The 12,023-nt window shown below is 47.3% G+C and overlaps 1 protein-coding gene across 1 annotated transcript in view; it reads left to right on the forward strand.

Annotated features, from left to right (window-relative positions):
* The window catches only part of LOC106809891 (syndecan-2-like), a 36,232-nt gene extending 30,293 nt beyond the window's left edge, over positions 1–5,939 (forward strand). Inside the window, exons 2-3 of the mRNA XM_014813128.1 lie at positions 1,486–1,654; positions 5,530–5,939. Of these exons, the coding sequence (XP_014668614.1) occupies positions 1,531–1,654; positions 5,530–5,699 (294 nt within the window). The 5' untranslated portion in view covers positions 1,486–1,530 and the 3' untranslated portion in view covers positions 5,700–5,939. The remainder of the gene's footprint in view (positions 1–1,485; positions 1,655–5,529) is intronic.
* Positions 5,940–12,023: the final 6,084 nt, after the last annotated feature.

Raw genomic sequence — 12,023 nt, forward strand, 5'->3', positions numbered from 1 at the left:
GGTGTGATGTGTGTGTGTGTGTGTGTGTGTGTGTGCGTGCGTGCGTGCGTGCGTGCGTGTGTGGGTGCGTGCGTGCGTGCGTGTGTGTGTGTGCGTGCGTGCGCGCGCGTGTGTGTGTGTATGCGCGTGCGTGTGTATGCGCGCGTGTGTGTGTGTGTGCGCGCGTGTGTGCATGTGTTTGTGTGTACACCTATACCCTCGGGGCTTCTATAGAACGATTGCCGGCGCGTGGTACGCGCGCGTGCGTGCGTGTGTGATGTGTTTGTACACCACCATCATTACCGACGCCGTGCCCGCGAGATTTCGACGCAGACGAAACGCTGCCGGCATTTCGTCGTCGTTTTTTTTCTCTCACAAAAGGTCTCCACGCGTCGTGTGTTGTCTGCATTGTGTCGTATTTCGGTGCCTTTCACTGCGACGCGGCACCGGGGGGAATACCGCGCGACAATTATCTATTTGAATTTGTCATTTACCGGCGAGCGGTTCATGAGGCGACGCCGTAAGCCGAGTGTCGGCGCTTGTCGGGTGGATACCGATACGACACATCCGCTATCAAAGGATCATAGACAGACTGCCCAGATAGAAATATCCCTGCTAAAGGACATAGACAGGCTGCCTAGATAGACATATCCCTGCTAAAGGACATAGGCGGACATTGTTCCAGCTATAGGACATAGACAGACATAGTACCCGCTATAGGACATAGACAGGCATAGTATCCGCTATAGCACATACACAGACATAGTACCCGCTATAGCACATAGACAGACATAGTACCTGCTATCAAAAGGACATAGGCAGACATAGTACCCGCTATAGGACATAGGCGGACATTGTATCCGATAAAGGACATAGCCAGTCATAGTACCCGCTATAGGACATAGACAGACATAGTATCCGCTATAAGACATAGACAGACATAGTATCCGCTATAGCACATAGACAGACATAGAAACCGCTATAGGCCATAGACAGACATAGTACCCGCTTTCAAAAGGATATAGACAGTCATAGTATACGCTAGCAAAATGACATAGACAGACATAGTTCCCGCTAAAGTAACGTTGCCGTGGTGTGTGGTATTGGGCTTCATTTCCTCTGAAGCTGAACGTATGACAGGGAAATGCGTGGACAGACGACGGCACATCGTCTAAATGTGTCCGTAGAGTGTCGGGCTCACTCCGAGTGGCTAACGCATGCATACGTCGTGTATATTTTAACACGTTGAACTTAAAAAATAATTAAAATAAAATAATAATAAAAAAAATAACTAAAAAAATCTTAAAAAGGGAAAATAATTTTCAACTAGACAGGCGGAATCGTTAGCCATCTAATAAACAAAAAAACACGAACACGGTTGACACATCTCCGGTGACAGAACACAACGACGCACAGAGATTTCTGTTCTAACGTCGTTCCCCGTACAGTCCGGAAGATGAAGATGAGACTCTCACCATGCGCGTCTCTCTCGTTTCTACTTGGCAGCCAAACAAGAGCGGTAATCAAGTGCCAGAGTTACTCGTGCCGTCCATGGAGACGTCGACGCAGACGTTGAGGGGAATGGCGAACATCGCCGGATGCCAGGCCGGATGCGACGAACCGGAACCGGATCCGGAATCCGACGAAGGAGGAATGGACATCGTCACAATGTCGAGTAAGCTGTGAGATGTTCGTCGGAAAGTGTGGATTGTATGTCAGAGTTAAATCCTACCCATGTACGTGCTTGCGTGCGTGCGTGAGTGCGTGCGTGCGTGCGTGCGTGCGTGCGTGCGTGCGTGCGTGCGAGCGTGTGTGTGTCAGTCAAATCCCACCCCACCCTCTACAGGCTGAATCCCCTCCCACCTTCGCCCCCCCCACTACCCAATGTGCTCATGCCACCCCACCCACCTTCACCTCCTCACCCCTACCCAAAGTGCACGTGTCCATTTAGTAACTGAGCGCAGTCTACACCTTTCATCATGGGGGGGGGTAAATCCGATTATCGGATATTTCACAGAATTTTCTAGTTATCTTCACCTGTAATTTGACGACAAGCGCGCAGGCGATTCGCTCCCCCCCACCACCCCCACCTGGCCTGAAGTCTGTCTCCGGCAGGCAGCAATCAAGCCGTAACGTTGCCCCGTGGCACGTCCTTCGCGCGCCGATTCTTTAGGGCGTTAGAGAGATGATTAGTTCGAATTGTACTTTGAAGGGACGAGATTTTCGGAAAAATTTCGAATGTCGCGTCACTATTCGTACATCTGCCTCCCGGCGTGCGTGCGTGCGTGCGTGCGTGCGCGTGTGTGTGTATGTGCAGGTGTGCGCATACGTGCGTATGCGTACACGTATTTTTCACTGTTAATAGCAACCTTTACAAACTGTCGATCACTCTTTGCAGAGGAAAATAATTAAACTAAATTACTTCGCGTTTGATTGGCTAAATGTAATTTGTAAAAGTAAACAAAAATGTGCGTACGACGTATCCCGATATTCTTGTCAAAATATCAGTCACCTGTACAAATTTATCGATTTCGTCTGCAACAAATAAGTGCATTCGCTGATGAACATTTTGTAATATTCTAGGCTCGATTAGCTTTACTAGCAGCGCGTTCATGACAGCTATCAGTCTTGCAGCAAGCCAATATAATTATAAAGCGGGACAAACCAACCGTGTGTACAAGTAGAACGCCTAGTAAACGTATAATTTTCGTAACACCGCCCCGCAGGTGGCGTGTGGCCATTTAGCAACGCAGTCTAAGTCTTAGTCTTTAGCAACGCAGTTTTAGCTGCATGAGACGAATTCACATCTCTTCGAGAATACAATTACCGTTTGACAAACCCTACATAGATACAGGCTCGAATATATATGTATCGATATGTAATTAATTTGAAATACACACCACTTCGACTTGAAAACCCCTACTGTTGTTGTACAGCTTGTGTATTGCTGCCAGCAAAGCAGCGTGGATATATATATGTATATATACGGTGTTTAACCTTGATCGCACGTCCTTCAGCGTGTGGGGAAGGTAAAACATAAAACACGTTCTTCAAGTGTCCTTGAGCCGTGCTGGGAAGGTAAACCACTCACTCGTACAACACGAGTTTTTTCTGCTTCACGCGCGGTAGGTAGCTGAGTGAAACGCTGTCACGCGCGGCAGTCGGCAGACGTCGACAGCCGCGCGCGCGCGTGTGTGTGTGTCGGTCAGAGGGCGCGTGGCAACCGCACGTTGATCTGTCGCCGCGATCGCTACACCACGTTATTATGTTGTTATCGACGCGCTGCGTTATTACGCTACGGTTGTATCATACGCGCGGGCGCGCCCGACGTAAAGTAGCAGCCGAGCTGACTGCGTTGTTTCCGCGCACGGCGAGCAGCGCAACTGCACGTCACACGGCGACTGGCACAGCGGAGCGGCACGCCAAGGCGGCCAGCGCACACAGACACATACCACGCCACCACACACACACACACACCTACACACACACACACACACGCACTCACACGCCACATACACACACACGCGGGGTGGGTACTATCACAACGCAACATACACACGCACTCACACAGGGGCACATACACACCACACAACACGCAGAACAACACACACACACACAACACACCACACACACACAGCACACCAGTCACATACACACCACTCCACAAGCACAGCACACGAGCACATGAGGACACACACACACAGCACACACACACACACACCACACACAACAGCCGTCGCACACACAAACACACTAGGGAGAGAGAAGGGGGAGGGAGAGAGAGAGGGGGAGGGCGCGAGAGCGAGAGAGAGAGCGCGCGAGAGAGAGGGAAAGAGAGAGAGCACGAGAGAGAGGGATAAGAGAGAGAGAGAGCGAGAGAGAGAGAGAGAGAGAGAGAGAGGAGAGAGAGAGAGAGAGAGAGAGAGAGAGCAGAGAGAGAGAGAGACGAGAGAATGAAGAGTAGTGAGAGAGAGCGAGAGAGATAGAGAGCGATGAGAGTAGAGACGAGAGAGTAGATGAGAGACGAGGAAGAGAGAGAGCGAGAGAGAGAGAGAGAGAGAGAGAGAGACGAGAGAGGAGAGAGAGCGAGAGAGAGAGAGAGGAGAGAGAGAGAGAGAGAGAGAGAGAGAGAGAGAGAGAGAGAGAGGAGAGGAGGTAGAGAGAGAGAGAGAGAGAGAGAGAGAGAGAAGAGAGAGAGAGAGAGAGAGAGAGAGAGAGAGAGGAGATGAGAGAAGAGAGAGAGAGAGAGAGAGAGAGGAGAAGAGAGAGAGAGAGAGAGAGAGAGAGAGAAGAGAGAGAGAGAGAGAGAGAGAAGAGAGAGAGGAGAGAGAAGAGAGAGAGAGAGAGAGAGAGAGAGAGAGAGAGAGAGAGAGAGAGAGAGAGAGAGAGAGAAGAGAGAGAGAGAGAGAAGAGAGAGAGAGAGAGAGAGAGAGAGAGAGAGAGAGAGAGAGAGAGAGAGAGAGGAGAGATGAGAGAGAAGAGAGAGAAGAGAGAGAGAGAGAGAGAGAGAGAGAGAGAGAGAGAGAGAGAGAGAGAGAGGAGAGAGAGAGAGAGAGAGAGAGAGAGAGAGAGAGAGAAGAGAGAGAGAGAGAAGAGAGAGAGAGAGAGAGAGAGAGAGAGAGAGAGAGAGAGAGAGAGAGAGAGAGAGAGAGAGAGAGAGAGAGAGAGAGAGAGAGAGAGAGAGAGAGAGAGAGAGAGAGAGAGAGAAGAGAGAGAGAGAGAGAGAGAGAGAGAGAGAGAGAGAGAGAGAGAGAGAGAGAGAGAGAGAGAGAGAGAGAGAGAGAGAGAGAGAGAGAGAGAGAGAGAGAGAGAGAGAGAGAGTGACGAGAGAGGAAGAGAGGCGAGAGAGAGAGAGAGAGAGAGAGAGAAGAGAGAGAGAGAGAGAGAGAGAGAAGAGAGAGAGAGAGAGAGAGAGAGAGAGAGAGAGAAGAGAGAGAGAGAGAGAGAGAGAGAGAGAGAGAGAGCGAGCAGAGGAGGGAGGTAGAGAGAGAGAGGAGAGAGAGAGAGAGAGAGAGAGAGAGAGAGAGAGAGAGAGAAGAGAGGAGGAGAGAGAGCGAGAGAGCGAGAGAGCGAGAGAGCGAGAGAGAGAGAGACACAGGTACACATTTTCAGGCGGACACGGTCATGTTGCCGTCGTCATTACCACGTCATTGATAATGACGTTATTGGTGTGGTTGTTATCGTTGCCACTTGCTGTGTCGTTGATGACGTTGTTGTTGTGTTGCAGTTGTCATTGCCGCGTCATTAATAATGACGTTGTTATTGTGTTACTGTCATCGTTGACACTTGCTGTGTCATTTGATGGCGTTGTTGTTATATTGCGGTCCCACTTACTGTCGTTGTTGACGTTGATGACGGTGTTGCTGTCTTCATTGTTGTGATGACGTTGTTATTATATTGCAGTCATCATTGCTGTCTTCATTGTTGTGATGACGTTGTTATTATATTGCAGTCATCATTGCTGTCTTCATTGTTGTGATGACGTTGTTATTATTTGCAGTCATCATTGCTGTCTTCATTGTTGTGATAACGTTTGTTATTATATTGCAGTCATCATCGCCGTGTCAGCACTAGTCTTCATCATCACCTGCCTGTCCCTTGCCTACGTCATACACCGATTGAAGAAGAAGGACGAGGGCAGCTACTCGCTGGGCGAGCCCAAGCGTTCGCCGCTCATGAACCAGTATTCCAAAACCCCTCCGAAGGAGTTCTTCGCATGATCGGCGGAGGAGGGGAGGAGAAATCAAGCGTCTGCTCGCGCGGACGACCGAGGACCGACGGCGACACCTGGTGGCGTGCAGGGGCGGCGGCAGGGGGCGCCGCTGTTCGAGTCGAGTACGCGGAGGTACTTTTTACGATGCTATAGCCAGAACGCGTTCTCGGCGGGTTTTCTTTTTCTCTTGCTCGTGGGGTTTGATAGCCACTACTGCTCATCCGGTGGGTGACGAAACGGAGGCTTGGCGTTCGAGCTTACGAAAATGGGGGTGTGGGGTGGGAGAGATAGAGGTGGGTTGATGGGATTCGGTTTCACAGTGGTGGGTGGGTGTTGGGGGGGGGGGAAGCAGGCGGGCGTCTATCGTTGCAATGTATCTTCTTCCATTTGTTTAAACTAGTCAGTGCAATGTTGTTTAGCGCGTGATGTGTGATTGGGGTCATCAGTCGCGAGGTTGCGCTAGAGGAAACCTGTTCGTAGGTAAAGGTTCTGTCGTAAAGGTTGCGTTCGAGGTCGAGGAAATGTCAAGTGAAAACTGTTCGTAGTTTTTTTTGGCGTTGTGAGGCGAAGGACACGTGCGATCAATGCGTGCGGGGCGCGTGCGTTTAAAAAAAATCTGAAACATTTCTGCGTAAAGTGATTTGAACTTCGTATGGCGTTTTTGATGTTCGGCGTTCGGAATGTTAAGGGTTGCAGACGGACAGCAGTTTTCGTCTAGTCGATATTCTAGCGACGTTTAGAATGATTCTTACGTGTTTAACTGACTGCAATGTAAATTTTAGAATGTCTCGCGTGAGCGTAGGTCTCTGTAGCTGTCGTTGTGATTGTAGTTTTTTGTGTGTAAAATCCTACTTGATGCTGCCGTTGGGAAAATCATGTCATATGTGCAGTACCCCTTTCATATTCACCCACATGTTGACGCAGTATTGTCCCTGGCGAAAGTTTTCAAAGGTGAAACCTTTTCCGGGGGGGATTCAAATGAAAGGCGGATAGCAAAGCGGTTTTCGAAAAAGAATTAGCGCTGATTTTTTCCCGCGCTTCTGCTACTCCTATTGCGTAAATTACCGTAAGTGCGTTGGTTGTATCGTGATGGCGTTGATACTGAAGTGCAGCGCCCCCTTTAAAACATCGTTCGTATCTAACAACGCGAAACGCGAGAGTCTCGACGATTTTTGCGCGCACGCTTTCGCACCACTAATGGGGCGATCATTTGGGGGCTATAATTAGCACTTACACTCCGTTCCGAGTGTATATTTTTTGGCGACGACGTGTTTATTTTCGTAAACCACCTCGGCGCGAGAGAGAGAGCTGCGCGTGGCTGGAGAATGAATTATAAGGGGGTAATTTAGATGAGAGTTGAGAGGAGAGGACGTCTGCTCCCGGTGTGTATAGTTGTTTAGAAATGTAGTTTTTCCTTCTCTCTCTCTCTCTCAATTATGGTGGATTCAGTATGATGTATAATATCGGTATTTATTACAGTCATTTTATGCTAGTCATCGTGAATTGTATGTTTTATAGTGCAAATGAAGAGAAAGGGACGTCGTCGGAAAAAATGACCCAAGTACCAAAGAAGTGTAAATGATAGTATTACGTTAGTATTCTTTATTTATTCCTGGTACTGAGAGTGCAATAGTCGTATCTTTCACGTGTGTGTGTGTGTGGGGGGGGGTCGTTCTGCCATCAGCCCTCCCCCTGATTAATGCGGGGCGGCTGCAAGGTGATGCACCCAGCCTGCGTCCATCAGTATAAGGTGCACGCACGACCCCCTCGCGCGGGCAATGGCGATGGTATGTTCGGCTGTTCGCACGGCGTCTTCTGTATGGCGATTGAAATGTCTGTCGCAATCATCGCTTGTCTGTCGCAGTTTTCGCTTGTCTGTCGCAGTTTTCGCTTGTCTGTCGCAGTTTTCGCTTGTCTGTCGCAGTTTTCGCTTGTCTGTCGCTGTTTTCACTTGTCTGTCGCAGTTTTCGCTTGTTTGTCCCCTGTTCGCAAGCGGTCTCCCGTATTCTGCTGTGGCAATCGTAATGCGTTGTTGGGTCGTGCATCCACTGTATATATGTAGCTTCGTGGCGTCGCGTGTATAGTGTGTTTAGACGTGCTGTTAATGCGTCATCACGTTACTTCACACGCCCATCTCTCCTCCCGCCACTTATGATGAGGCAGGGGGTTGCTAGCGCCATCTATACGTGTCGGTGACGTTGAGCATGCTTGGCACCGCCAGCATAGAGGTCGCTTTCGACAGTGGAAAAAGCAATGCGTTTAGTGATCTATTTTTCAGTCTCGTAAAATATATACATTTGCGATGAGGGACGTGATGTAATATACCTCCCCCTCTCCCACAAATTCTCTATTTCCCACGAAGGATTAAGCACTAAAAGTGTAAAACCATTAAATTACCAAGTTCATCAGTAAATTGGTTTAGCTAGAACAAAATTCTCGCACTGCAGCCTTAAAAGGTGGGAGTACTCTTTGAACTTTTAGCGCGAGTTTTAGTTAGAGAAGGGTTTATATGTGCAATACACAGTGCAATACATAGTGCAATACATAGTGCAATACATACCCATCTTCAAAGTTTCATATCGCAAAACAAATGGCGGAGAGACAATGTCTGTCGTGGAGCTATATCGGTGATAATGAAGTATAGGTCCTGGGTGGTGTAAATCGCATCCCATTACGTCGTTACCTAAATAAGGCAACCATGTTATCAGGAGTCTATCAATATTGATAGACACAATATATATAGATATATTGATAGACTCCTGATGTTATCATTGAATCGGATAGCCACACTCCATGCACGCCTTCTGCGGACGTGTATGCTATCAGAAGTAGATAATAGAGAATAATTCCCTATTATCTACTTCTGCTGCTATGTAGCAAAGTTAGCCTAACTTGAGTCTCATCGTGTTGATGCTCTGCGCTACGCTGTGTATAATATGTTATAGTGTGGACGGCCTGTCATCTCTGAACATAAAAACGAACTATAGGCGCTGGGGCAACACGCAAACGATTAATTATCTGCTGCAACACGAATCCCGGATCCGGATCTGTGCAGAGGATGTCGGTGGCTCTGGTCGGTGAACAGATAACCTTTTGTTTCGTTTACTGCGCGGTGTTGTCATCTTACGTTTACTATAGCGTAACGTGATATGTAAGCCTAACGTAACGCAACGCAACGCAACGCAACGCAACGTGATATAACGTAACGTAACTACATTTTCTAGTTGGACTAGCGTATTAAATTTTAAAAAACAATTGACCGAATTTTGATAATTTTTGATTTTTTAAATGCAGATGATTCCGGTATTATCCAGGCAGCAGTGTAATTACGACAAACATCGTACGTATTAGTGGCTTCGCCGAATAAAATGCAGCAGAGATGAATGGAGTGGCGTATAAGTGTGCCATGCGCGGGTGTGAGTGGATCCAAGCAAATAGAACGAACGGTTAGAACAACGAACTTCAATCCCCCAAAATAGTGAAAAGTTAACAACCGAGCGGAAAACTAGCGAGAAAACGGGAAAAGGGTGAAAAGGAGAAGTATCATTTCTAGTCAGTTATCAGGTTAGCTAAGTTGTCTAGGCAAGGAGCAGTATGTGTGTATATATATATGTATAGCTGTCACGACTCTGGATTTGGATTAGCAATTCTTATAACGAAAGTGCCATGAATAAAGAATGAGTCACAATTTAAATGGTAGATATCCATTTCTTTTTATCGGCGCAATCTTCAATTCGCCATGTAAATTTGTACTTTTTTATGATAATGTCATGAAAATTGCAAATGAGGCTGAGCGGTAGACAGGAGAAGACGTGCTTGCCTGTAAGCGTGTAGTTATCAAAATACCGCGCCATTTTGCAATCGGTCCTTCTCTGCCTATTTTCTACATCCTTCTCTCTGCCCGAACGTGTTCTCTGTGTTTGGACGTGTCATCTCTCCCCTTGTATCTTTCCGCACGACCCGTGTCTCGTTCTCCGTGCATTCGCTCGTGCAGCTCGAAAACTCATGCACGGAATCGTTCCGGGTTTTCCCTCTAGATGGCGCGCGCCATCGTTGGCGATAGACCGCTCCCCGCTGTCAACCCGAGTTCGAAAAAAAACCGCTCGATGTCGTCTTAAATAGAAAGATTGCAGACGCTCAGAATGCGTTTCCCATGTTTCGGTATCGAGCAAATGTGTCGTAGAGATAAGAAGCAAAGACGATGTCTTTGTGTTACGTCGTCTTAGTGCCATGTCGTCTGTGGCGGCAGTCACGCACGCACGCACGCACGCACGCACGCACGCACGCACGCCCCATACACGAATATAATCCTAATTGCACAGAGAAGACAGACGCGCGGCGGCAGTGCGACGTGCGCCTGAGCAAATACGCGGAAATCTTTTATCATCGGCGAGAGCGCATTACGAGCGAAATATCGGCGATTCCGTCGTTCGCGCGGCGCCGCTATGCGACTGATTGTTTTTTTTTTTACAAGCTTCGAAAATAGAAAATTGGAGAATTTGTTTTTTTTTCTCGGTCGGCTGAGACGCGCCAGTTGGCTTCGCGTAAGCCACGAGTTGGCGCCTACCTTGTTAAGAACATTGTGCAGAAATCGCCTCTTAAATTGGCGATTTAGTTCGCGAACGGAGGAGGCGATTGCCCATATATGGCGAGAGCGTGCGTGTGTATGTGTAAGAGTGTTCATCGTGGATTTTAGTGCAGTCCAAGATATTGACCGCAGAGACAGAGAGGGGCGAGAAAGAAAGAAGGGAGAGAGAGGGACGCGATTTCCCATATAATTATGCTGCAGCGTGGGATGAGAGCGGTGTACGCGTATTCAGGGTGGAAATTCTGGCCAGGAAATTTTCAGAATGTGTCGACACTTGCGATACACGGTTGTGGAGCGTTCTTCGGTGAGCATCGCCGAGAATCATGTACTAATTATAATTAATATAATTATTTAATAATATAAACATGTAAAGCTGCGCTATTTTCAAAAACCGGCATATTTCAAAAGCGTGTATTTACTCAAAATCCACAATATTTGTGTGGATTTCAACGTTGAGCAATCCTTAAAGCCAAACGCCAATTTAGAGTTTGCGAATTCAACATCAGTATTACATAACACGTTAATGCTCTCTTGATAAATTGATACTGAATGCATAAACTTTTATGATTGCAATGAATTATACTTTGATGCTGTAAAATTTGAACGCAGCCATTACAAAGTACTACTCGTGCTTTCCCTAGAGAGCTTGTTTTCAGCTGCGTGCAAAAGACCAACCGTGTTAATTTAAGTGGGAAATGATTGCAATTGCAATATTTTATCATTAGATCTTAGTTTCATTTTGATTGAGCACATCTACATGTGTAACATTTTATAGTTACCATTAGCTAGCGACGAAATAAATTGAATTTTTTGTGATGCGATACGTAATAAACTTGGTTTGCACAATTCCGCTAGGGGGCAGTACAACTGGTATAACCTGATGCTGTAAGCCAACGATCGTCTACACTTTTTAAAAACCTGTTAAAAACATTTTTAGTGAATGTTGAACTTCATGTTTTTTAGTGTATAGTATAATTTAAACCTGTTTTAACTAAACTGATTTCTAAACCTACATTAAAAAGTTTATATTTGCTTCGACATGTAAAATTATGAATGGGCAAATCACCATAGACTACGATATTGCTTCCTGGTTAATGGCAATGCCGTACCTGGTGCGTACACAGTGGTCAATATCACCGGCCTGGTAAAGGTTCGACACGAGTAGTACATTTTTTACAGCAATGTATTTTTGATGTCACATATGGCTAATGTCACATCTCCTGGATGTATGTATGCTGAGTGTTGGCGAGCGTGTGAGAACTGCACCTGTAGGCTATTACTACAGATGTGCTAACCAGTCGGCTTCTGGACCTAACCTCTTGTTAACCTGTCTGTTGAAATCCTAGCGGAGTAAACTTACCGTGATCTTTACGCGAAGTAAAGGCACGTTGACATTTACTTGAGCCTTCACGAAATTGTCTGCACTCGCACAAAATTCTAGGAAGTTATCCGCCACGAGCTTTCAAGCTGATCTCTCTCTCTCTCTCTCTCTCTCTCTCTCTCTCTCTCTCTCTCTCTCTCTCTGCTGTCCTCGTCTCTCGCTCTCCTACTACCATCCTCCCCCCCCCCGGATCTCGTCTCTTCAGTCGTTCTCCTCTCCTGCTCTCAACTTTCTCTTCTCTCTCTCGTATCGTGCTGTCCCTGTCTCGCGTCTCGATCTCTCTCTCTCTTCGTCGTCACTGCCTCTCTGCTATGTCTATTCTCTCATTGCTCTCTCCCTGTTCCGTTCTCATTTCTCGTCCC

This window comes from Priapulus caudatus, unplaced genomic scaffold (genome assembly GCF_000485595.1).
Source record: "Priapulus caudatus unplaced genomic scaffold, Priapulus_caudatus-5.0.1 Scaffold394, whole genome shotgun sequence".
Lineage (NCBI taxonomy): Eukaryota > Metazoa > Priapulida > Priapulimorpha > Priapulimorphida > Priapulidae > Priapulus > Priapulus caudatus.